Source organism: Ursus arctos, unplaced genomic scaffold (assembly GCF_023065955.2).
Source record: "Ursus arctos isolate Adak ecotype North America unplaced genomic scaffold, UrsArc2.0 scaffold_10, whole genome shotgun sequence".
NCBI classification, from domain to species: domain Eukaryota; kingdom Metazoa; phylum Chordata; class Mammalia; order Carnivora; family Ursidae; genus Ursus; species Ursus arctos.
The window spans coordinates 11,783,712-11,811,492 of record NW_026622764.1 but is presented as its reverse complement, the minus strand read 5'-3'; the positions used below and the strand labels follow the sequence as shown (position 1 = coordinate 11,811,492).

The following is a 27,781-nucleotide window of genomic DNA, read 5'->3' as shown; positions in this document are numbered from 1 at the left end:
ATTATTAAATGGCATTTGGTTAGTTCTCTTGTGCGGTTGTCTGCTACAAGTCAGTTCTCTGAGCCCAAAACAACTCTGGTCGCACTGAACAAATTCGGTTTCTGGACTTGCAAAGCTAAGATCTGATCCCAGACTTTATAAACCATGGCCCATGAGGTCCTGTCTGATAGCAGCTCGTCAATCTGTGACTCCATTATCCAAAACTATCTTGCAGGCACACATCCCACTTTCTCCTATCAGACTGTGGACTCCTCCGAGAGCAGGAGACATAGCCTCCTATCTGTATCTCTGTGCTAAGTACTCAATAAATGTTTCAAGAATGAATGAATAAAATAGTCAATGGAGATAGAAATAGGACTCTACCAATAATCATCCATTACTTGTATATAATTTTTTTCTGTTATTACAAATTGTTCTCTGGTCCATTATGAAAACTGAAGTCTTCCCTTGAAGACTACAGCATGAGTGAAGGCTCTATTTTAATTTCTCCATAGATTTGTTTATTAAAAGTCATATTTGGGTAATAGTCTATTGTACGCCAAATCGATTCACATTGAATTTTTGCAGTTTTATTAATCTGGCTTGTAACAGAGTCCCAATCAATACCTGGAGATTTATACTCAATGAACACTAAAGCTCTCCTCAAAAGTGGACTTAATTTTCTTTTTCATGGTTGTGATATTCTCTTCTATTTTTCTATCAGTTAAAATCATACTCCTGCTAAAAAAAATGGGTCTGTACCCACTTTATATAAAATCTACATCAAGGTGGACATTCAAAGAATATCATTCCCATTCCTATGTTTGGAAATAAATTATTTCCATTCTACTAAGAAAGTTTAGTGGCAGCATTCTCTAAGTAGCTTTCCACACTTGGAAGGGGGGAGGGAAGAAACATTTCACACTGTGAAGTGTGATAAGATCTGCAACTTAAATATAAATGCAGCTAGCATCTCCAACAACCACTCTGAATAGAAACCTCATAGTCCAAAGCACAATTTAAAAATAAAAGCCCTAGGGGCGACTGGGTGGCTCAGTTGGTTGATGATCTGACTCTTGATTTTGACTCAGGTCATGATCTCTGGGTCGTGAGATCCAGCCCCACGTCCAGCTCCACACTCAGTGCAGAGTCCGCTTGTCCCTCTCCCTCTGTTCCTCTCCCCACTCTCTCTCTGTCTCTCTTGCTCTCAAATAAATAAATAACATTTTTTTAAATAAAAATAAAAGCCCTCTTCTAGCTACTACAATAGTCTAAATTATTTTCAGTCAGTTACTGTTACTTAGGTTAAATGCTGGTAGTCTTTGACACAAAGAGATCCTTAATTACCTTGGCCAAGTATGGACAGGAGTCTACAAGAAATTCCAAAAAATGTCAGGAGTTACTGAAAAGAAAAATTTAGAACTGCTACAGGAAGAGAAAGGGGTGAAGTCCTCGCCCAAATGCTCAGAAGATGATCCAAGGACATGTGAGAGCCCAGGTCAATCTTCAGGAGACCTTTTTTTTTTTTTTTTTTTTTTTTTTTAATGCAATGAGTTGAAGGAGCTCAGAGTTGCCCCCAGACCTGAATAGAAACAGAACTTGTAAGTATCTCCAAGTCTAATTTGGAAGGACAAATTTCAAATAGATGCTCTTTTATTTTAAAAACTTTTTTCTTTCTTGGTTGAAATGACTCCCCCCAAAGACTGGGGTCACTTCAACGGCTATGAGCCATAGCCCAGGGTGCTTGGCCCAGGCAGGCAGGACTGTGGGGTCACCTGAAGGGACAGACAGACGTACTATACAGCAGGTCTCCTCACCTGGGACAGCCCTGGGGCTTCCTGGCACTTCCTGACCCTCTTCTTTATCACTCACAGCTGTTCCCCTGATGGCCTGCTACAACCCTGGTCTTCATCTTCAACTTGGAATCCCTCTCTACGAATGGAATTCCTGACCCCAACCTGGCTCTGTCTTCTCTCCATCAGTGCCGGCCAACCCGCCACCCTGACCCCACTGAAGCTGGGATACTGAGAGGCTCATGTTTCAAACCACAAGAAATGTGAGGTGAATAATTTAATTTGACTTCCTATGGAAGAATCTGAGAACTGATATTGGAAAGGGGTTTGAACAGAGAGCCAGGAAACCTGAGTTCTCATCTGAGCGTGGCCTCTAATTAGCTGTGTGATCTTGAGGGAAAGTTTTAAGTTTCCACATCTATAAAACAGAGTTTTCTAAGGATCTTCAGGCTTCCTGTGTAATTTAAAAATTCCACAGTTCTGTGAACATGGAATTCTAAGTCTATCTCTCTCAAATGGCTTATTATCTGAGTGCTATGAGGCACTTTGAGAGAAACTAAAAGACATCCAAAAAAATAAGATGAATACTAGGTCTGCTTTAGTTGATTACCCTATTTATTTTTTTAGGAAAGGAATCGTTGGATTTGAGGAAGGAAAGAGTCACTTTGTAGACTTAAATAAATGTAGGGTGAGTGGTAACAAGAGACGTGCTTTTGTGTCATTGTTTCTTTACTGTTCTAACCCTCTCAACCCATATGGTATGGATATGGGACTTTTTATTAATCACTTTAGAATGGGCATTAAAACTATAATAAAACAACCCTCTTAATTCTTGGTGGGAAGCATGCATAGCCGCTGCTGTTTAAAATACCCTACTTTATAAGATTTTAATTAAGAGACTGAAACAAAAGGCCCACCCTTCCCCTGGGGCCATATGAACAATGAGCTAGAGACAGGATCCCAGAGAAGTGGGTGGGCTGCCACGTGAGCCAGCTGCATGCATCCGCCACACACTGTCTCCCCATCTCTCCTGTTCAAAGGAGCATAGGGCTGGGAGTGTCCTCCCTCAGACAGAAAAACAAACATCACAGGCAGCCCAGAAGGGAGTGCAGGCCTGGAAACAGGAAGAGACGGCTCCTCTAGTGTTCTAAGCACAACAGCTCTGAAGAGAGGTGAGGCCATTGTGCATCAGCTGAGACACTGAGAGAAAACAGGTGAAGAAGGTCTTTGAGAGGCGGTAACTGGTCAGTTAAGCACGTGGCTGCAGGATGTCGAAGAGTGAGGGAAATTTCCGAGGTGCCGTCTCACCTCTGAGATGGGCTTGGAGGCTTGCGGATGGCCTGAGGTCCGAGAAGAGGGCCCAAGACTCACTCTGATAGATGACCATGCTGACAGGGAAGGCCACCAGGTCTCTGGGCCTGGGTCAGCTCCCATCTACTCTTAGGCAAAAATGTGGACTCTCTCTGCTTAGCAGTCAACCCCTACCCTGTTTGTAATTCTATACAAAGCACCCTGTACGTGTGTTCATTTTTGTGTTTGTTTTAATTCACGTAGTAGAACTATGCCTTCAGACCTTTGAGGGCTTGATGCATTTGCAGAGAAAGAGTACTTTGATCTTCCAGGAGAAGGACAACCTTGGGGTGTGGTAGGAGGGGGCCAGCACTCAGTGAGGGGAGGGAAGTGGATGTCGCCAGAAATCAAAGCCCAGGCGGTGGAGGGAAGACAGCTCTTCAGGCTGGCGTCCCTCAGCCTGGCCCATCTCCTTTACTAAGCAAGTAAGCCCTGGGTAGAATTTATATTGTGCTCAACTGGGCCAAATGGACAGAGTCCACTTCAATGTTCTAAAGTTATCTTGGATTTTCAACTACTCCCTGGTTAGACAGGGAGCTCTCAACACCTCCTTCCTTTTGTCCTAGGCCTGTGCCAAACTGCAGGGAACCTCACGTGTCTGTGGAGTTAGGCCCCTTTATATCATATGCTGGACACCAGCCTTGGTTGCATTTGTCTGTGCATGAAACATTACTACAAGAAACTCCGGGGACTTTACTGTAACTTATTGAGCACAGCATAATGGAACCTTTCCAAATGTCTGGGAGACGCATTTGATTCGAGCAGATGACTTGCTTTGGGAGGATTCAGTCCCAAGCCAGGCTGGAAACTGGGCGTTTCCCACATCTCCTTGCGGAGATCAAGTCTTGGCGACTGACCTACAATGTTCTATTAACAACAGAAGATCTCATTTTCAGTTTCCTGAGAACTCTCAGTGTCGAATTCACTAATAATTAAGAAAATGGACAAGGCATGGGACACGACAGGGTCTAGAGAAGGAATCCCATTTAGGTTTCTGGAGGGATTTTACAACAAACTCTCAAGGAGCCTATTAAAACCATGCTGGGGCCGCCTATACCTCACAGCTCTTCCTCACCAGCCCCTGCAAGCTACCCAGGCTCCCATCCAGCACCGTCCTTCTCTGTTCACTCAACAGTGCCACCCCGTGTGACGTCAGTGACTTTCTTTGCTGGACGTCCCCACAACAATGACTGATGTACAGGGCTCCTGTGTGCACCACAGTGTGGCACCCACACTCTCATGCCCACCTCCCCTCTATGTCCCTCTTACCCGTTCTCTGCCAGTCATCTCTCTAAAATTTTCATCTGCTAGCATCAGGCCTCAGGATAAATCCTTTCCATGACTCCTCAATGCCACCAGAATAGAGCCCAAGCTCCTCAGCAGAACCAAAGACCCTGGCTGAGCAGCTCTAATGACTTTTCCGGACTCTCTGCCCTTCTTCCGCCCTCCAGCACATGGGGACTTGTGACTCCCTCATGCACCAGGCCACCCACCTGACTGCAGAGCTGCTCCCACCACCCACGTCTCCTACCAGACTCGAGACCCAAGGACTATGCTGCCCATCTTTGCTTTTCCAACACCCAGCAGAACATCTGGCACAACATAAATGTTTGTTGAGTGAATGGGCAGTTGAGATTTTAAAATGGGGATTCTTTTATTCAACTGTAAGATCACTCAAGGTTCCAAATGAGACAGTGTCTCAGAACTGGTGAGCCATCAGGTAGGTTCTGTCCTGTTTCCTAAAATGTCACATGCATTTGTAAGTGTCAGTAGACCTTTGAGAGTCATAAAAAGTTCATTCTGCTAACCCCCCAAATTATAGATTACATAACTTTCCAAATGCAGTAAACTATAACTAAATAAGTTAAATGCTCAGGACCCTTCATGACCAGACTCGTCAATTTTTCAGTTTTTAGAGATTTCCTTTGGTTTATGTTTGGTTTGGTGTTACAAAGAAGCTTGGTTTTAGTCACTCTTAAATACTGCTTCATAAGAGAGAACGGGGGGGAGGGGGAGGCAGTAATCCAGAAAAGCAGGAGTGGCCTTTGGTCATTTGGGGGACATATGGCAGGTCCAGCTTCCCCATGAGTAAGGGGCTCAGTCTGCCCCAAATCACGTGACTTTGCAAATCCTCAAAAATGAACTGATGTTACCTAGAGAGAAGGGGGGTGCTTCCTAGGCCCTCAGCTCCCTCCCTGCCAACTGAGGGACATCAGCTTGGGGTGCAAAGAGCCTTGCTGCTTGGTGGTGTCTCTTGCATATCTACAAGAACCCAAATTTTAGGGCAAATGTTATCTCTGAACTATCGATTAAGAAAAGTGAGTTTCAAGAAGGCTTCTCACTTAGCCCAACACCCAGATTAGTAACAGAGAGACCTAGGGCTAAACCTCAGATCACATGATTAAATCTCGGGTCTAGAGCGCCTACCATCCCTCTGATTGATTCACGTTCCATCTGGCAACAGAATCTTAAGGAAGGTATAAGCAAGCATAGACTCTTTTGTTTTCTACTTATCTGTGTATGGCTCTGTATGTCTTTCTCTAGAATGCAATTTAGTTCCTGAAAAGACCATACCTTTGTGTGAACACCTAGCATAGTGAATATGCTTCACGTTAAAACGTGATACTGGTTATTTACATGTTCCAAGATACTGGTGAGCTTTCCTCGTGTTCTCCTCATCGCTCGGTGTACAGTTTCCCTGAGGCACCAAGGATGACTGCTCTCAAATCCCTCCACACGTTTGCCGGCACCACCACCGCCACACTGCTCATCAGAGCGTCGGGCCTCAGCACTTCCGTTCCTGGGATGCCATCCAAAGTCTTATTTTAAACACGGTGGAGCCGAGATTATGCTCTGCAGATAAAACGCGGAGCAGAAGTCCTAACGCGAGGACCTCTGACATCTGGGGACTTCGCCGAACTTCCTTACTCCGTCCTCTCTGGAGCTCATGCACACACGCAGCACGCATGCGCAGGGTGCTGCCGGACACTCCGAGCAGGACACACTTGGCAGCATCTAGGCTCTGCCCGGTAACCCCGGCAGAAAAAGGCAGAGCAATGGACACAGAAGGACCCTTTCAAGTTGTAGGAACCACAGAGATTTTGAACTTACTAATATGTTCAATGACATCTGGTAATTCTGAGGCTAAAACCTAGATTTTCTCTTTAAGGACTCCTTGTTTTTGTTTTCCATGCAATCCTACTGTGTCTCCTTTCTTCTACTCCCGAGCTGCCACCTTGAGATAGTTTTATAGTTATGAATAATTATAAAGATCAATATTCAATGAATGTAGAGATGCAGTATAATAAAATCTCCATGTGCTTACGTGGTCTTAGGATATCACCTTCACTTAGAACTTTGTCTATGTCTGTCTGTTAGTCATGTTTAATAACCTAAGACAAATATATTAATCACATACATAAAACTGTCCTCCTACCCCTCATTGCTCCAAGTATAGTCTGTGCTTACCCATTTCTACCAATTGTGGGACACTTACCATTCCCTCTGACCTGTTTAAAATGTGAGTCAAACATTATTTTAAAACAGCAAAGAAGATTTGAGGAAGGAAGGGAGGAAGGGAGTGTGACCTGATGTGGGGAGTGCACGCACACAGTGTTGGACTATGAGATTTACCCAGGATCTTTTACCCTACGTGAGAGAATCAAATCTTAGACCCACTAATGCAGGTAATATTATATGCAAGTGAGTGTGTCCTATTTCTTCTAGTTATTTATGTAGTTAATCTCAACTCCCTACTTGATCATAAGTCTTCCTCAGCAGTGTGCAGTATTTTTCTTTTTCTTTTTTAAAGATTTTATTTATTTATTTGAGAGAAAGAAAAAGTGAAAGGGCATGAACTGGGGGAAAGGCAGATGGGGAGGGAGAAGCAGACTCCCCGCTGAGCAGAGAGAGGTGGGGATTGATCCCAGAACCCCGAGATCATGACGTGAGCCAAAGGCAGACACTTAACCAATTGAGCCACCCAATGTGGTTTCTAATAAAACCCATGTAATACAGGATCTGCCTCAGTGAAAAAAGGCCACTTCCCTTAGCAGGCTGTGTGGAGGAAAGTGGCTAATGTGCTTTGTAAATACAGAGATCAATCGGACAAGATCTTATTCTAATGGTTTTGGGGCAGGCACCACAGTTCCCTGAGTTACCCAGGTCCTGGGACACCATCACACATTCTGCATGAATGCCCCCATCTCCCAAAATAACACGAACACACGTCAATCACGCCCCCTATCGTTGTATGCCAGGGGGCATGACATATACCCTCCACTGATGAGCGAATGGACCAGCTCTGCCTGTAACAGAGTGTGGGGATCCAGAGGGACAGCCACGGCCTTCCTCTCTGACCACCACAGTATCGTATGAGCTGAACCTCACCGGGGAGCAGCAGCGGTCACGTCCAGCTCATCCTCCGATCCCACAAGGCTGCCACCTTCATTTAGAAAGCATGACACAAATCAAAGTTAGTTATGGTTCCTTGACATATTTCTGTGGTTGTGGATGGAGAATCTAGTAGAGAAGCTGTTATTCACAAGTAATTTTCACCCTCACCTAAATAATACTGAACTGGCACGGTTCCAAGACTGATATTCCTTTAAGTTTGTTGAGCGGCACAAGATTTTAAACAAATGTGACAGTCAAGGAAACAGTAACAACCAAATGGTCCTATATCATTTTCTTTTCCTGCTGCAGCTCCAGTAAGGAAGAAATGTTACCATGTATATCTTCAAGGGGCTGAGGGATCCATCTCAAGCTTAGATTAAATGCTCAAAATAGTCATCTGACCAGCTATGCCTATAACTTATTTCTATTTGACTTTAGGTATCATCTAGGTTCAATAGCCCCAGTAGTTGGGCTGAAATATTTTACATCTTTAACTTTCCAAATTTCTGTCAAACTATTTAGTGTTTTCTTATATGTTGATTCACTTTACCCACAAGGCTTCCAAGGTCACCCGTGCCATGATCCATGCTGCCTACCCAACGTCCCCGTGTGATTGCAAACACCAAAACACCCCTTCTCCAAGGGCCACTTTGCTCCAATGACCCCACACCAAGCATTTCTGCTCCTTCACCCACCATGTCCTCTACTATCTTCCTTTCTCAGTAACATCCACCTCTAAAGACTCCACACCCGGCCAAGAGTCCATGGGAGGCCATTTTAGAACCTCAAGTGCCTCCGTCTTGGGCCCTGCTGCTATTCCCCTCCCCCCCCACACACACACCATCTTACCACTAAACCCCCAACCTCTGTTTTCTCTTCTCAGTTCTCAAGCACTGACATTCCCAAAAAGGCTGTTTTCACGAAAATGTTAGGTGGAAGGAGCCCACTCTTGGTTGGTGATTCATACATTCTCATCTTCTCTCTCCCTCTCACTCATTCATCCCACTCAACAAGTATTATTGAATTCCTGCCCTGTGCCATGTGTTTCTAGGTGCTTGGAAACATCAGTGCACAGGACTAAGATCCCTGCCCCCACAGAGTTCACATGAATAAACGTGTAAGTATGTTGGAAGTTGATAAGCAATGTGGTGAGAAAAAAATAAAAGGGACCAGGAAGGCCAAAGGGGGTCAGGCAGTATGGCAATCAGCAAGGATTTCACTAAGAAGGTAAGATTGGCAAAAGGCTTGCAGGAGGTGGGAGACAGCTGGGTAAAGAATTCACTGGCTCAGGAGAAAGCCTGAGAAAGTCCCTACGGCAGGAGACGGCCCGGGGTGAAGGAGAAGCCCCCACAGAGGCCAGTGTGTCTGCAGCAGACAGTGTGGGAAGACAGTCAGGGAGGTCATGGGTAGACAAGACCATAGCAGCCCTTCTGGCCATGATAAGGTCTTCACTGAAGGCCTCTGAACACAGGAGTGATATCATCTCATCTACCTTTTAAACTTATTTTTAAACGATCACTCTGGTTACTCCGTTAGGATAAACTGGAAGGGGTCAAGAAAAGGATCTAGAAGATTTGATAGGAGGCTCTTGCATTAACCACGGCATGAAAGGATGAGGGCTATGGCCATGGAGGAACTAACAATGACTCTGGCACCCCCTCTTCACCCTATTCCCTAGGTTTCCAAACCCTTCTTACTGCCCCCCTCCCCCACTGAACTGTACTGCCCCTGAGCCAGCCTGACACTAACCCTTCAGCCAAATCCACTCTTAATTTCTCAATAGCCAATCCTCTCCATGTTGTTCAGAGATGAAACTCTCTCTCTTCTCCCCCCAAAGACCCTCAATTCCACCCCCAAGATCCCCAAAGAGCCTTGTTTCTTTCTTTTTTAAAATATTTTATTTATGAGGCACCTGGGTGGCTCAGTCAGTTAAGCATCTGCCTTCCACTCAGGTCATGATCCCTGGGTCCTGGGATTGGGTCCCGCGCCAGGCTCCCAGCTCAGCAAGGAGCCTGCTCTTCCCTCTACCTCTGCTGTTGCCTGATGTTTGTTTGTTTGTTTGTTTGTTTCTTTGTTTATGAGAGAGAGCATGGAGGGGGGGAGCAGAGGAGGAGGGAGAGGGAAAGAATCTCGAGCAGACTCCCCACTGAGCGTGGAGCCTGATGCAGGGCTCCATGTCATGACCCTGAGATCATGACCTGAGCTGAAACCAAGAGTCAGACACTTCACTGAGCCACCCAGGTGCCCCTGTGAAGAGCCCTGTTTCAAACCACATCCCTATAACACTGGCATCTTCCATGTCTTCCCCATCCCTGGACTTCCTTTCTTAGCTCATTCTCTCTTTTTCCCAATCCTGATAAAACCTCTTGTTCTTACTTTGAGCCATGATGATTCCTTCTCTCTGCGACCATGTAACACTACCCCTGTACCCGATCTGCTCTCCTCATCAGCCCTGGGTAGAAACTATCTTCACCGGCAAAGATGTCCTAGGTATCAACTCCCCACCCCATCAGGAGGAGCGTGAGACTGTCTGTCCTTTCTCCCTACCTTCTTCAAACTCCTCTCACTGACTTCCAGGACCCTGCAGTTTCCTGGTTCTTTCCCTACTTTCTGTCTTTTTCCCACCTGCCTCCTTCCTCAGTGAAGGTGCCCCCAAGATCCAGTCCTCACAGGGGCACCCCCATCCTCTTGGTGTCTGCACTGCTGACTCATATTGCTATGGGTGAGCCCAGATCAATAACCCCCGCTCCTCTCTTAGACTGAACTTCTGCATTTCCAAGTACTTAAAGGATTCTTAGCACCTGATGTCCCACTATCTCCAACTTAATAGAATAAATTCCCATGGGACTTGATCTCTCTCGTGATACTGGTCACATTCTCCTATCAGAAACATAAGGTCATTATCGTGCTCGCTTCGGCAGCACATATACTAAAATTGGAACGATACAGAGAAGATTAGCATGGCCCCTGCGCAAGGATGACACGCAAATTCGTGAAGCGTTCCATATTTTTGGGAAAGCCGCTCATGGGACCAGAAGACACCTGGTCTGTGTTGAGTTGGCAGGAATGGCTGAGTGCAGGCCAGTCGGAAAAAAAAAAAAAAAAAAAAAAAAAAAAGAAACATAAGGTCATTATCTCTTCTAAGTTTTGAGCAATTTGAAAGCAGGAGCCCTGTCTCATACTCTTAAGCATCTCACAAGGCTGAGCCCTTTGCACAAGGAGTAGAACTACCAATTATAATTATACTCTTCAACTCAACTGATCAGTTCCATCCAAAAAATAAGCTTTTAAAATATATTTGATCATGAAAGTATGATCTGTCCCTGTTTTCTGTAAAAGTCATTACTTAAACTAGAATTAAAATTCTCATCTCCTAAAGGTCTGGTCAATGTCAATTTAGAGATATTATATTTATCCAGATTTTATTCGGGTAGGTTCAATCCTGGACATGAACTAATATCCCAGAAACCACAATGTTCACAGAAAGTTACATTGTTGGCCACTGAATCCCTTCTGATAAAAATTTCGAGGAATTTATCAAAAGAACATTTTTCAATAAAAAGCTCAAAACAAAGTACCGAGATTAATTTTTTTGGCAGCATATAATAAAAAGTGAGGACAAAACAGTGTGGAAAGAATTTTTTCTTTTCAAAAGGACAGATGGGAAATGAGATCAGGGACTTCCAGGCCCTTTGTAAGTAGTAGGGCCTGGCTTCCTTTTCAGGTCAGTGGTTTGTAGATCATTATCAGTCTCATGTAAGTAGAAAAGGAAAAGAAACAGAGGAAAAATAAAAATCAGGATGTTATTTAAAGGGAAATGGATTAACCACATTTTTCTATACAACGCTGAGAACACTCTAGGATTCTCCTGTATCTAAACATTTCCAAAAACGAAAATTTCTAGGATTGCCCATTATTAATAATCTTTCCTTGGTACACTTATCTTTCACTTAAATTCTCTTGCTAGGGAATATGATGTCGATACTACGCCATGAAATATGCAGGAAGAGCACCGGAGAAATTACTCCTCACTCTGACTTTGACCAACTTTAAGGATGACAATAATTTCACATCTGTGGAGCACAGAAATCCTGCAACCATATGCTCTCTGTTTTTTCAATTGTAGTAAAATACTCATAATATAAAGTTTACCATTTAAACCATTTTTAAGTGTACAGCTCAGGAGCATTAAGAACGCTCTCACTGTGGTGCAGCCATCACCACCATCCACCCACAGAACACTTTTCATCCTGCAAAACTGAAACTCTATACCTATTAAACAAAAACTCCCCATTCCCCCAGCCCCTGACCACCGCCATTGTACTTCCTGTTTCTATAAATGTGACTATTTAAGTACCTCTTGTAAATGGAATCATACAAGATTTGTCCTTTCTGATTGCTGCATTTCACTTAGCATAATATGCCCAAGGCTCACCCATGTTGTGGCCCATGGCAAAATTTCCTTCCTTTTGAAGGCTGAATAGCATCCCATTATATGGATAGATCCCATTTTGTTTATCCATTCATCCACTGATGGATACTTGGGTTGTTCCCACCTTTTGGCTGTTGTGACTAATGCTGCTGTGAACATGGGTGTACAAGTATCTCTAAGTCTCTGCTTTCAATTCCTTTAGGTACATCTCTGGAAGTGAAACACAACACGCTCTTTTTATTTCTTCCATACAAATCCTATCCTTGTTAGTTTATATCACACACCAAACACTAGTTTTTGTGAAATATAAATGGTGTCCATAAATGCCTCCGGCTTCCTTTTTGACTAATTACTACCTTTCCCATGTTCTACCACTTTACTGCACACACATTAGTAACCTTGTAATAAGCCAGGATACAAGGAGCTCCCTGGCAAGCTGCATATTCAGTGGAGTGACGGCAACAGTTAAGAATGTCAAACCACCAGGCACCTGGGTGGCTCAGTCAGTTAAGCATCTGCTTTCAGCTCAAATCATTATCCTGGAGTCCCTGGATCGGGTCCTGTATCGGCTCCCTGCTCAGCAAGGGGTCTGCTTCTCCTTCTGTTCCTCCCCCTGCTCCTTCTCTCTCTCTCTCAAAAAATCAAAAAAAAAAAATTAAAAAATAATCTTTAAAAAACCACCAGTATCACCTGGTAAAAGACTTCCACCTGGAGGAGAACTATAACTGGGAGTCAGTGGCCAGAACCACATGGGGTTCTATGCATCTGAAGAGAAGGGGAGCAATCCTGGGCATTACTTTCAGTTGTGCGTAGATGTGTCATTTCTTCAGCAAAAGTCAACTTACATTTCTTGATCTAAAACATTCTAACAATGAAGAGATTAAGTGGATGTGAGGTGGGTGGGAGGACAGAGATTCACACACACAAGGCCTGAGGCTTCACTGGGGCCACAGCACAGGTGGTGACACTAGACCACAAAAGGCATAAGAAGCCGTTAGTGAAAAGCCCAAGACAATGTACTTAGGTATGAATATATACAGTGTGACAGTGAGTATTAAAGGGATTAAGAGAATGGGGGAAAAAATCACTGTGGACTTGAACAACTTCAGAGGACAAGGGATGTGAAGTGGCCTCAGAAGGGTGAGAAGATTCTAGAAGGATGGAAGAGAAAAGAAGATATTGCCAGCAAGGAGAACCATGAAGCCAACACAGAGACAGAAGAGAACAGACCCCAAAGCATGGGGCTGATTCTGAAAAGAGAAGTGCCATCAGCTAGTGAGGGATGTCTCAGCCACACTCCTGCCCCTGGGCTCTGGCAAATAAAACTTAAATTCATAAATATTCTGAGGGCTGAGAACTGTCCTTTTGCCTTTTTAAAATCCACACTGACTCCATGTCTCTCAGGTTATTTTGTCTGTTTCTTTTAAACACTCTTCTCCCACCCTTCAGCAAGTACATCTGACCAAAAAAATCTTCTCTACATAAGACTCGTGTTCAGAGAACACAGGTGTCCTTGAAAGCTGATCAATATCAGGGTGCGTGGGTGGCATAGTGGGTTAAGAATCCAACTCTTGGTTTGGGCTCAGGTTGTGATCTCAGGGTTGTGAGACTGAGCCGTGCATCAGGCTCCGCACTTACTTGGCACGAGTCTGCTTCAGACTCTCTCTCCCTCTCCCTCCACCCCTCGCATCCCCCTAAAATAAATAAATAAATCTTAAAAAAAAAAAAAAAAAAAAAAAAAAACAAAAACCTGACCAAGACCAACATATGTCTTGCCCTAAAACGGTACAAATGTTTCATCACTATCCATACTTATATTTTAGTAAATTATCACTTTGAATGCATTTGACAGAACTTTGCACGAAGTTCTATTATTTTAAGTTAACTAGTAGTGTTTAACTAGTAAGCATATTGCAAATTAACCCCCAGCATGCATTTCTGCTCACAATTTGACCCACTTCCTAACCATCTTCCTATTTTTTCCCATATGAAATACTTTCTCCTGATCTAATTGTTCCCTCTGCCTCTAATAATACAATGATAGTTCCTTGTATTATTCTATTCTGCCTAAAAATAGAGAGACAGAGGGAATCTGTGACACTTCTAAGACATTTTGCTCATTCAGCTACGTAGACAGTTATTAAAATCACCAAGACAATCTAACAAGAAAGTACAGTGTAAATGGCCTTACTTAGACTATAGGAATCTCAAGGAAAACAAGTAACAGCATCCAAATTTAAATGTAACCCTCATAATTGCTGTGATGGGGATCAAAGATGAAATTCAAGCTCCTTAATCTTTGGGAAAAACCCCGAAAACAGAAAATAACTTGCTTATTCAGTCTTGGCCAGCAAAATGTCAGTGAGTTCTTTGCCTTCCCTAGAAAATTTGTGCCTGGTATCTCCAGGGAAATAGTTACAAGCAAAAGGGACAAAGGAGTTTTTCTCAGAGTTTCAATCATCTGGTTCTACAACTGCTTACACATCCAGGTTCCTTGTCCCTGGGGTAAAAAATGATACTAAATTAACTGTATCTTGTTTCTTTGATTTGTTTGCACCTTAAGTAATTTTATCTCAGGCTGCAAATACAACTTTGCATTCTAGGTTGCAAACACTGGGATAACTTTATTACTCATACCAAGAAGAATACATATACTTCATACTCAGAGACATTTGAGATAACCTTTAGCTCCCTCGGAGCACACTACAGGAAACCTGTGTCAATGTGAAGGATAATTTGTACTCATCTGATTTAACGTCTCATGCTAATAAACTTATTGCCAAAGTCATAGGTGAAAGAAATCATCCTCAAGCTTCCATTTCTGTTTTAGCCGAGTAGTCTATTCATAAAATGAGGTTTTCAAAACGTCATATTTTGGGGCATGATCTGAAACCATTTATCAGTGGAAGGTACTTCGGCAGCAGCACCACACTCATGACCAATGCCACATCCACAGCATTCCTTATTTTTCAGGAAGGAATTAAACAATAATCACTTTCTTCACATGTATCTCTAACAAGTTTTAAAAAAGTGAACATTTGTGAGAATTCCCACCTTTGTTATAAACTGGTGGAAATCTGGTGGGAAAAAAAAAAACTTCAAGGAATATAATTTAACAATGGTTATGAACATGGAAGTTTCTAAAGACAATGCAGTAGGCACAGAACTGTATGTGGTAGGTTGTTTTGGGCAGTGGGATTAGGAAGAAAGGAGTGGGAGAGGCGTTTAACATCAAGTATTTCAATAGTGCCTATTCTGTTCTGTTTTACAAGTATGTAGTGCTTTTTATTTTATTTTTTAAATTTATTTTTATTTATTTATTTGGTGTGGAGCCCAACCCAGGGCTTGAACTCACAACCCTGAGATCAAGACCTGAGCTAGATCAACAGTCGGAGGCTCAACTGACTGCGCCACCCTGGTGCCCCTGTAGTACTTTTCAAATTAAAAAATGAAGAATGAAGCTTTAAAAAAAATAAGGCAGCTCAATTCACAGAAGACATGACATTGGATGGTAATAGCACTGGGTAAAGAAGCTTCGAGGCAGAAAAGAAGGAAGCACCATGATGAGATACGTCCCAGAGGGCAAGGAAATAACCAGAACCTCCAAACAGACTGAGGTGACTCCAGGCTGCCCAGCCTCTAACATGATTGGGGTCCTACTCTTCACTCCTCACTACCCTCAAAGCTCTTGTGAGTCACTCGGCCACAGGGTCTTTGCAATCTCAAAGGCTTCAAGCAACAATCTAGAGAGCAGCTCACAGCAGGAGCCGTGCCAGGTCCTCGGCTGGCAGCTGCTGAGATCCAAGGAACAGCATCTGTCACGGCACCAGAGAGGTAGATGTCAAGACATTCCTGGTTACCCCAAGCCCTTCCTTCTCTGTGAGCCCACACATGGTTCAGGGGCTCTCTCGTGGTGGTTTCCCAAAGTGCTATCCTGAAAGGACACATGACAAAATCCTCCAGTGCTCCCCAGCAAAGCCTCTTCTTAGCACCAAGGCACTGGGCAAAAACCCTAAATCCCTCTTCAAACAAAGCTCATAAGATATAGGAGGCACTTGTGTCCGTTAAATCCACCCAGAGTATAGCACTTTTATTTAAAATATAACACACACAAAAAATACTTATGTTCCACAGGTAATACATATATGTATGTAAGCATATGCATGTATTTGCCTGTATGCATATGTAAACATGTATAACACATATTCCTATCTGTGTGTATTTATATGCAAAAATAATACCATTTAAAAAATCAACCCATAAAGGAATGCATGGAAAAATATAATGATACAACTTTTCTCTCTTAAATAACATCTTCATCTTTTAAAAATCCTAAAATTAAATAACCAAACAGTAACTCACTAGATTAAAAAGAACTGTTTGTAAAGATCAACCACATCTATTTAAAAGTTATTTACCTGAAAGTCATCATAAGGGAAGAGCAGCATCTCCCTTAAACAATCATTCAGTATCTGTGTCTTCTTCTGGACAATGACATTTTCATAGTCGAGTGGTTCAATCAGCTTTGGCTTTGCCTAAAAGGTAAAAAAATTAGCAACTGAAACATTCTTATAGATAAATGCAATTCCTTGAGATTAATGAACTTTATACTATCTGCTTTTGCATTTTCCAACTTTTCTTCAATGAGAGCATGTTAATTTTACTACAAGGAAGAATCACAAACAAGACATAAAAGTTATTTTCAACGGAACAGAAGACACTTCCTTGTACTCGGTCTATCTACAATCATGCTTATTTAGTTATTAAAGCACAAAGAAGGCTATGAAGTCTGGTGGAATGTCCAGTTGTGTCCTGGGTCACCCCCGGCTAGGTCAGTCCCCATCCAAGCCTTAGGCTCTGCTGGAACTGCCCTGCTTAGGGGTCCAGCTGTGGTCTGGTAGTGAGAGCTGGATGCCAACAGTGGCACTCTTCTTGGCCCAGGCTTAAAACATCCACAGGACTCACTATTTCACTTAAGACTCTACAGAACTCTTCTCAGAGTATCAAGATATCCCTGTCTCCTAAAATGCCTATATACACTTTATATAATACCTAAACATATAAAAATGTGAGCTGTGGGGGTGAGAGGATGGTATCACTTAAACCAGTGTTTGTGAGTGAACCTCAGCAGGTAGGGATGACCATCCCTACCATGCACCAAGCAGAAGAAAGAGGCAATAAGCAAGTGGGAAAAGGAATGAGGGAATATGCCTTTTTTGACTATTTTCAAAGTTAGCCTTCTCAGTAAAAATCTCTTCTATCTATTGCTAGGCATTGCCATGGTGTTTGCTGATCACCTATCACATGGAAGGCACTAACTGGGCTAGGTCAGGGAGAAAGACACCTATGCAACTATATCACAGTATGCCAAGTGATAAAACAGGCATGCAGGCACATGTGCGCGCGCGCGCACACACACACACACACACACACACACACACACACACAATGTTCTCAGAAGTAACTACGTCCATTACAGCAATAGTTCCTGCAAGATGTTTTGAAACCATTAATAAAAATCATTTGATGACATAATCTCAACACGTTATGCCTATTAAAATGACAATAGATATATACAAAATATATTAAAGACATCTGGTATGTGGCATCACAACTGGGAATTGGTGAGGCTGCTGCATATTCCCCAAATCTCTCCTTTCCTTCTAGGTACAGCGGGACTACCTTTCCCAGCCTCCCCAGTGTTACGTGTGGCCCTGTGTCTTGTGGCCAATGGCAGGTGAGGGGAAGAAGTGTGGCCACTGCCAAGCCTGGACCATAAAAGCTCTGCTAGAGACTGAATGTCGTATCCTTCCAAAATTCGCACATTGAAACCTAATCCCCAGTGTAATGGTTTTAGGAAGTGGGGCCTTTGGGAGGCAATTAAGTCATGAAGGTAGAGGCCTTATGAATTGACAAGTAACCTTATAAAAGAGACCCCTGAGAACGCCCTTCTGCCATGTGAGGACACAGTGAGCAGAAAGCCATCTATGAACCAAGAAGTGGGCTCTCTCCAGATACCAAGCTGGCTAGTGCCTTGATCTTAGACTTCCCAGCCTCGAGAACTGCGAGAAAAAAATATGTTGTTTAAGCCCCCCTACTCCCTTATATTCTGTTCCAGCTACCCTAAGTGACTAAGATAGCCTCCCTCTCTTCTCCCCTCTGCCAGCAGCATGCACAGGACCCAGCACTGGACTCAGGAGGCCTGAGGAGAGGATAAAGCCCCAAGATAGAAGGCATCTGGATCCTCAACCACCCAACAGAAGGCTGCCTCCTGAAAACAGGTGCTGAAATATCCCCGAGCAGGAGTGAAAGCATCCACTGTGTTAACCACTGAGATTCTGGAGTTGTTTAAAGGGGTTGTCAGCCTACTCTACCTAACATACATACAAATGCTCATATTTAACTTCCATTATTTGATTTAAAAGTAGACTCTACAAAGATGTTTGGATATGCTATGAAAAAAATGCAATGACCAAACAAGGGCATCATTATTATAATTAAGCAAAATATACATTTATGGGCAGAGATAAAAATATACACAAAAAATTAAAGCTATCGTAATGGGACTGTAATTTCTTCCTACAAGATATTCATAACGTTAAACTGTTTCTACATTCAAAAAACGGTTCAAAGAAGAAAGAGATTTACACAAAGCATTTTTAAGGAAAGAATTGTCACAGAAAATAATAAAAATATTTTCCAAAATATTTTAATTCAACTTGAATAATGTGTTCCTTTATTTTAGTTTGTTACACTGTACACAGTGCTTTAAGTGCTTGTTGGCAGAATGGATAGATGTCATGATTAGTTAGGTTTTCCTTGGGAACCAGGACTATATTCCTAATAAAACTCAAAGATGAGCATAGCTTTATACAATGACAGAGTTCTGGATTCTGACAGCTACACTTACATTATAAAGAGGTCAGACAGACAGATCCTGCAGGATGGGATAGACACTGCATTCCCCCCTGCTCTGTACGGTGTCCAGCATATGAAGGGGACCAGGTAAGCTCCGACGGGGTGGCCTGGTCCTCCACACCAGCCCTGGGCCCCTCCAAAGGCACCACTGGGTCTGCAAACCCTTCGTGGGTGTGTTCCCTTCCCATCCCTTCCAACAAGGGCCAGCAGTGCAGTCCCTTCAGGCCACAGGCAAGGTCAGTCTGCTTGTCAGGAAACAGTGCTACAATGTCAGCCCTTGTCAGAGAGGGTGCTGGAGGGACCTGCTGAGAAAGGGTCTTTTCTTAGCCTATGACATTTTAGAGTTTTTTGCCTTGCTCCTACGGCACAGCTCCCTAGATAGACTATGCTTGTATTCTTAGAGCAGGGGTGGGCAAACTTTTTCTGAAAAGAGCCAGGGAGTAAATATTTTCAGCTTTGCCAGCTTTACTGGTTACTAAACTCTGATATTGTAGCACAAAAGCAGCCACAGACAATAAATAAACAAATGGGCATAGCGGTGTTAAAACTTTACAAAAACTGGCAACAGCCGGATTTGGCCCAAGAATCATCATTTGTTTGGGGCGCCTGGGTGGCACAGCGGGTAAGCGTCTGCCTTCAGCTCAGGGCGTGATCCCGGCATTATGGGATCGAGCCCCACATCAGGCGCCTCCGCTATGAGCCTGCTTCTTCCTCTCCCACTCGCCCTGCTTGTGTTCCCTCCCTTGCTGGCTGTCTCTATCTCTGTCAAATAAATAAATAAAATCTTTTAAAAAAATAAAATAAAATAATAAAAAAAAAAGAATCATCATTTGCTGCTTTATGCTGTGGAGTGAACTTTACCCTTAGTAGTTAATTCCCTTTTACCAATTTAATAATTTCTTTATATTAACTTTCTATTTCCAATTAATTGACATGTTTCCTGTCGCTGGGCAGATACACACAACATGTTTACCTGTTCTTAAATGTATTTCATGATCATTTCTCACCAATTTGACCAAACCTAGATTGTTTAAAAGGTTTAATAAATAAAAACTATAAAAATATTCACAGGTCAGTTTTGCCTATTTATGATATGCTATCATTAACTGGGTGGATTACTGTTTTTCCCTGATGGTATCTTGAAGTACTGAATGACTCAGTGTAACGTTGTAGTTGTTAGGATTACCTTGCTTTTGTGTGCTACTGTGTAACTTGGAAGGTTTTCACACAGATGATCACACTTAATCCACTGTGAAATTAATTAAACAAGGAGGCCGTATCACTGAGGTAGTTCAACTGCCCTGGTGGCCTCTGTAAGCCAACCAAAATCTAAGCCTGGGAATGCCTCAAGGTTACAAAATCAAAAACACTACAAACAACCAATTGCAAACAGCCAACTAGGCTTCAGGCTACAGCCAATCAAATAATTTCCTCTCTTTGCTTCCGCACTTTCTCTCTCCAAGCTCCTAACAACTTCTGGTTTGGTGCCACCCAATTCAAAATGATTTTGTCCAAACTCTACCCATGTTTAATACGCCTCAGTTTATCTTTTAACATCACTTAGAGACACTATAAGGTAGAGGCAGGGAAACATCGTTCCATGCTACTGAGGCTGCAAACTGAGGATGACATGTTGAGCGAGTTGCCAGAAGGGCCCAGGTAACCTGCAGACTGGATCAGAACATAGTCTCCATCACACAGAACTCTTCTCCAGGCTGCCCTTTTGCCGGTCTGTGCTCACCAATGCTCAACCTGAGTAAACGTGGGGAAAGGTTTCTAAGCCAACCCTTCTGTTGAAGAATGATGATGCATGTAAACAGGAAAGCCCACAGGGCTGATTTCAACATAAGAGAAATCTTCGTGGAAGAATGACATGTCTTGTTTGGTCTCAAGGATTGTGAAGATTTGACACATGTACAGACCCTTAGATCACTCACTGAAATGACTCCTGGAGACCTGACTGGGCAGCGGTCTTCAGCAGCTGCAGGGAGTGCTTTCCAGGACAGAACCACTGACCCCAAAGAAAAGGGGTCAACTGGGAGTGACTCATTTGCTACCTAAGAACAAGGCAAAAGCTCTTGCTTCAAATACAAATAATAAGTCACTGGCACCATGCCTCATGTGGCCCTCAGGAGGGTAACGGGTGAGAATGGAGATTGGCGAGGGAACAGGAAAGGAGACAAAGAGGAGGTGGGGGAGGAAGAGATAAAAGGGACCGACACCCAGGGGTGAGGCAGGCAGGAGCCACAGGAGTGGATGAAACACAGGAGGAAGATAAAGACAGAAGCAGCAGCTACAATCAGAAAGGACAGTGGGCCCATGAGAAGTCACACCTCTAGGTCTACTCAACTGGGGGTTAAGAGCATAACTGCCTATTTTCTAGAAGAATGATTCACTGGTTACAGCTGTTCACTGTTCTTCAGCTTCACTAAGCTTTTCCAAGTGGTCACGTGAGCAGGGGGACAGCCCACTAGGGTAGGCAACGGACCAGCCTACAGAGCCACTGGTGACCGGAACGTCACACTAACAGCAAAGTGAAATTAGCTAATTACCAGACTGCTAGTACCCCACTCCCAGTTTAGTAGAAAGAGGCTTAGTGTAGATCTGGCACATGGCCTTGGTTTTAAAGCCATCAACACACTTAAGTTTAATCCTTCCTGGGGTGACACAGCTACAAGAGCCAAGTTCTTGATTTTCTATGGTCAAAAGCAAGATTCTGGACCCAGAATTATCCAAATCAACCAATGGTCATGGATGGAGCTGCTCCTAGGCCATCAGAACCACCATGTTTTGAAAACCTGAGAATTCACCAGTCTGGGTTTTAAATATTCAAAGACGCTATGTTTCCCTAAGCACGGTGGGGGCTCGGTCAGCTCCTGAGTCTGTGACATTCAGAACTTGTACAGTGGATTATATTGCTTTTATAGTAAGTGAAAAATGTAATTCAATCTATATATACAACTTCTCTAGCTTTCGCCCCCATGTGGAGGTTAAATGTCCTTATTTATGAACATTTGTTTCTCAGGTTATTGTGAAATCAGACAGGGAGCAAACCATGGTACTTTCAGTTTACAAAAGTCTACAAGAGTGGTTCTCAAAGTGGGGTCCCGGTAACAAGCAGCAGCAGCATCACCTGCGAAGTTGATACAAAAGTAAACCGAATTAGAAATTCTATGGGTAGGACCAGGTATCTGCACTTGCACAGGCTCCCCCAGGAATTCTGATGTCCCAGGAACTGGGCTGGAATTTGTAAATTCAGAAAGGGATAAGGAATATACCCAGTGCTAAGCTCCTTAACCTCTTTGGGGTTATAGACCCCTCTGAGAACCTGGGCCCACTCTCCCCAAAAATGTGTATACATATTACTTTCTAAATTTTTACACATAGGTCTGGGGGAGGGCTGTCATTCCTTGGAGAGTAGCCATGGAACTGAGTTGAGGATATTCTGGACAGTGGGAGAGGGTGGCTTGTAAACATTTAATTCAACACAGCAGGAGGTGCTGGCAGAAGTTAAATGCAGAGCTCAGGGAGGAGGCTGAGCCAACTGCGACCCATGGGCTGGGACATTTCCTCACCTCACCACGGAAGTGACGCCTCAAGGTGAAGGAAGAGTGGGAATTCTTCAGGTGGGCACAGTTCTCAACTCCTTCACCAACATGCAGCCCTCTTATGGAGGCAGCTGTGCGGGTTCCGGCTGTGTCTCTAGCCCCCAGGCCCAAGACAGAAGCAATGTGGCTCGCTTCTGATACAAGCTTGCTCCTGTCACTCGCTCACACCTCTACACCTGTCACCAGCCTACAGCCCTGCTGGCTGCCATCGACAAATGTCCTATTTTAGCAGAATCCTTCCTCTAAAAATCAAATCTCCCACAAGCAAATACGCCAAAGGAGTGAAAGCAGAGTTGCTCGAGCCCCAGGGCACACAGAACTTGGCCCTGTACCAGGACGCACCTCCCTCAACCCATCAGAGATAGTCTTTCCCTTCTCCGACAGGGACGCCTCCTGTTAATAGCAGTCCTAGAAGGCAGTTTATTCTACCTTGGGCTGAAATGACCTGTAAACCTCCTTAACTATCGGTGCCTTGGGACAGGGCTGGGTCTCTTTATCCCTGCCCCCACCCCCAGCATCTAGCCCAGGACCCAGAGACATGGTGACTGTGCACAAAGCTTGGTATCCCCCACTTGCATCGACCCCTGCCCAGGCCCCATGTCTGTGTAGAGCTCAGTTGCTGCTCAGCATCTTGGCTTCTTAGGAAAATCTGCAGGACCACGGCGACTGTGTCAGTCCACCCAATGTCATGACGCATGTCACATGAGGTGCAGCATGAGGGGTCATGTTGCAATACAGGTATATCTCAAGGTGTTTGACCCCAGGACTACTTGGGGGATATTTGAGGTTAGTCATCGCACAATCTGAGAATGCCCCCAAAATTATTCACCTCATATATGAAAGAAACCTAACAGAGGTTTTTTTTCAATCCTAAAAATTTATGTGATGCTACCAAACATTACAAAGCTAGAGGAAACTTTCCTAAACTATGATTAATAAAATGCAAATGTTGACTAATGCTACAGGAAAGATTAAATGATCTATCCAGAGTGATCAAACCAAACCATGATCATATGAAGAGGTGATAATAGTATGAAACCAAAAAATGCAGGGAAGAAAGTATTAGTGAGGTGTACCAAGTGATTTGCACAATAAAATGTTGTTCTCCTGTATTTCTGATGTTTATGGTTTGAGTAAGCTTTTTAGAATTTGTAATTTGTTGTGATTTCTTTTCAAACTCTAAATAAAATATTAACTTCCATGCCTCATTTTGTATTTATAATTTTGAATTATTTTTTTAGACAAGGCCCCTCACATTCTAAGCTTCATCACTCACAAAACCTGGCTCTGCCCTGGTGGGGCCAGAGATACCCCGCAGATGTGAATCGAAGGCAGTTCAGTACAGAGGTTAAGAAAGCTGAGCTGCACAGTTGTGTGGGGCTCTTACCAGGCTCTGTTGAGTGCATGCGTGTAAAATGCTTGACAGAGCCTGGCACACTGTAAGCACATGATAAATGCAGCTGTTGTTATTACTATTATAAGCATTATTATTATTAAATGTGTTGCTTGCACGACAGTGCAAAAATCATGACAGTGATTTTTGTCTGGTGGGGGAGGGGGAGTGGTAAATGTTCCACATACATTCAATTTCACCACTTTACAAAACTGGTTTACAAAAGTTTACAAAAACTTTCCTGTACTCGCCAAGAACATATAAAATAAAACAGACAACAATGGTAGGGGCATGCACAAAGAAGGAAACACAAAAGGCCAAACAGAGGAAAACTGTATACTAATAGAGATGACACTGGAATTCAGGGATTGAGCCCAAAATAAACACAAATACATGCTTACAGTAAAAACTGAACGGAGTATTGATGAAGTTTGTGTCAGGCAGGACCAAGAAGAACTGTTGGGGGGTCAGGGTGTATACAGGAGCACTTTAGACCCACTCCCCTAGGACAGGGCCATGAGAGAAGGAGGACTGAAGATTCTAGAAGAGGTGAGAGGGCAGGCGGTGAGCCCCGTGCTGCACTCCTCACAGCCGGTTATGTGGCACTTCAGGGGAGAGAGTGGAGGCAGACTCTACTGGAGGGTTTGGGAGGCCCGGCGCCCACAGACATTTCCTAACAATGAATCAAAACCTTGGCTTCCTTGCCAGGGATCTACAGGCAAGGCCTGAAGCCAGGCCATGTGATCAGGACCGTGGAAGAAGGAGCTGCATCTTAAGGAACAATGTGGGTACAGGTTAGCCCCTGATACCAGGGCCCACCAGTCCCCATCCACTGGTAGAAGCAGGGGCAGCATGGTGAACCCCGGTGATCCTGTGGCTGTCACAGGTGCCAAAAGGCATGATCCCCAGTGCCCTCCCCACTAACCTCCCTTTGAGGCTCTCCGACCTCACTCCTTCCTCCAGCATTTGTTGCTGTGGGTCTGGCTGCCCAACATCCATGCAAATTGAAATTCCAGATCCACAGGCAAATAGAAGCCAGGGAATCCTCTCGGTGCCAGGAAAATGAGATTCCTCTGGAATCCAGCATAGCTGGAGAGCACAGGCGCACAAATGTGTTCAATTTTGGCCAATCATGTCTGAAGCCTCGAAAACCATGGGAAGAGCTCAGCAGAAAGGCTTACTGATTTCATTGCTTTTCTCTCTGACAGGATAGCTTCCTGTGAACTTTCTAGTCATTTCTGGACTTCGTGTCTCTGGTAATTAAATGTTAACACAAGCTCAAATCCTGAATACCACTTCTTGAAATAGCAAACTGAGGAAATGGCAACTCTTGAAGCATTCTATTTTAAGAAATGAGAAATTTATTGTTTCTGCTTACAAAGAATTTAAAACTTCCTTAATTTATCTGCATGACGATAAAAGCTACTTGATCCAGCTGAGATAAAAACGTCTCGTGGAACTTAGTTCATTTTCAAAATGTGCACTTCTCAACGTTGCCAACAGGACCTCAGCGCTGTCGCTGGGGAGGGGACAACACAGCTTGCAACAAGAAGGAAGAGTGGAAGTTAATCAGGGTGGCCCAATGAGCCTTCCTGCTGCTCCTGTCTTACACACAACTCTCACTACATACTCCCACCAGGAACTTACATGGTTAAATCTGAAGGGAGAATCCTCATTTTCCTATAACTGGCGGGGGGGGGGGGGGGCACGGGCACAGGAAATTAGCAGCTGCATCCTTTCCTTGCATGCAAATATTCTTAGCAGCTATGTATTCCTTCTCTCCACAGACTTTTACTAAGCCTGTCCATATCCACATGCATTGTGTCAGGGTCTTCGGGATGCCAAGATAACAAGGACACAGGCCCCACTCTAGAGAGTTCACAGTCCAAAGGGGAAACAGACAGACTTCACACGTCACGATGTGTGTGTGACACACAGGATGACAGCAGAATAACTGACAACAGTGGGAACCTAGGAGTGGCATCAGACCCCACCTAGAATGAACCTGCTTCCCCCCAGTTAGAGTACAAGCTCCAAAGAGGTCAAGATTTCCATTTTATTTACTGCTCCCTCAACACCTAGAACAAGGTGTGGCATAGTGTAGGCACCCGATGAATACGTGTTGGATGGGGGACAGAACCTGACAACGTGGGGTGCTTCAGAGCAGTCTAAGAGGGGAATGAGTCAGCCCGGATTCAGGGTGGACTTGCAGAGAAAATGGAGACACGAAGGAGCACGCTCCTGGATGGAGCCAGATTTTGTGGGGCCTGAAATTTGCATATTTGGAAGGGGAAGGAAAATACAACAGTATTCTTAAAACAAAACAAAACAACACACACAAAATTTTGAATGTAAAGTTGCTGGAGGCCCTTCTGGGACCCTGGAAAGAATCCTGAAACTGAAGAATCCTTAGCTTCCGGATAAATCCTCCTGAGAGCACTGTGAGTTCCAGAAGCAGCGAACAGTTCAGGATAGCTGGGGCCGAGCTGCGTAACGGGGACGGGGTGCCAGCAGGCCAAAGGCTTGGGAAACCAGTCTCTAGGGGTGCTGCTACAGCACCTCCGGAAAACAACATTTATGAGAAGTCCTTTCTGAAAGGGTACTCTGTGTGGCTGCCAAGCACACGTGAATAAGCCACCCGAGGTAAGCACTGGGGCTCTGCAATGGATGTGCAGGAGAAACAAAGAACGCTTAACTGTAGGACCCCGATTTCTCTGGACAGGTGGGCATCACTGGAGTTGGAGAGGAATGGCTATGCCCCAAGCAGCCCTCAGTCTCTCCTCTAAAAGGGTAAACAACTGGGGCACCAGGGTGGCCCAGTTGGTTGAGTGTCCAACTCTTGAACTCAGCTCAGGTCTTGATCTTGGGATTGTGAGTTCAAGCCCCGGGTTGGGCTCCGTGCTGGGCACAGAGCCTATAAACAAACAATACAGAAATAAACAGTAAACAATTTGAATGGCATCTGTTTGAGGAGGTACCAATGACTGGCTGGCCTGGGGTGCCCACATGTCTCTGAGCTGCCCCTAGACTACAGCCTGCACTGGAAGAGGAGGCCAGAGTGGCAAGTGTGCCGCACTGTGACGGGCCCTGAGGAAGGAAAATGGTGCAGGAGGAAGGGGGCTGAGCGGTACAGAACTAGGCCCCGAGCCATGCTCACTCTGGAAAGCGACCTCCCAACTGCCTTATCATAGACATGCTCTTCCTTCCCTCGACTCAGGACATTAAAACTTAGGAGATCATGATCATCAAAATATGATTACATCCCCTTCAGTAATACATGTTCTTCTCCAGATTGTTCATCAGTGTGTGCGGAAACAATGGCCTCAGCAGCTGTTGAAAAGCATGCTTGTTGAAAAGGAGCAGGAGGTCCAGTAACATTAGAACTGCGATGTGCAAACATCAGAACCCGAGATTATCTGGTCTAGCCCTCTCGTTTTACAGACAGGAAAACCTGGGAGCGTGGGAGTTACGTGACTGTCCTTGGGCCCAGGGGGAGCTGCCTGCAAGCCTGGGCTGGATCCCAGGTCTCCTGACCCCTGCTCCATGCTCTTCCCCTCAGCCTCTACATTTTGATTTCTGCACTTTCAATAACAGTGCGCACAAGCACGCGATACAAAAAACTGGAGGAGAAAGAGGACCTTACCTAAGCTTGGACTGCGAAGCGAGCTCAAACCTCAGCACTCCCATATAGGTTAATTAACCGGTGAATGTTTAGAAGAATGCATAGAGGACACCAACGTCTCAGACATCTAAATAGATTTCTTACACTGAAGTGTAGTACTATCCTCAGACCAGGCTAAAAGAATGACACACTTATGAATACAGCACTTTATGTTATGAACACTGATAAGATGTTGAATTCCCTTTTTATACAGCACTAAAAAAAAAAAAAGCACTCAAATGAGAGGACTTG

At 44.1% G+C, this 27,781-nt stretch overlaps 1 protein-coding gene and 1 non-coding gene across 27 annotated transcripts in view; one reads left to right on the top strand and one right to left on the bottom strand.

Moving 5' to 3' along the window:
- Positions 1–27,781, bottom strand: part of DOCK9 (dedicator of cytokinesis 9) — a 278,727-nt gene that overhangs the window by 137,424 nt on the left and 113,522 nt on the right. For all 26 annotated transcript variants that reach the window (XR_008957647.1, XM_026493511.4, XM_057307495.1 and 23 more), the window contains exon 2: positions 16,368–16,484. Coding sequence is in view for 25 of the 26 variants with exons in the window: in XM_026493511.4 (XP_026349296.3) it covers positions 16,368–16,484 (117 nt within the window). In the remaining variant the exon portion in view is untranslated. The remainder of the gene's footprint in view (positions 1–16,367; positions 16,485–27,781) is intronic.
- Positions 10,423–10,529, top strand: LOC113251568 (U6 spliceosomal RNA). The gene has a single exon (XR_003314541.2). It is a non-coding gene; the product is annotated as a U6 spliceosomal RNA (small nuclear RNA).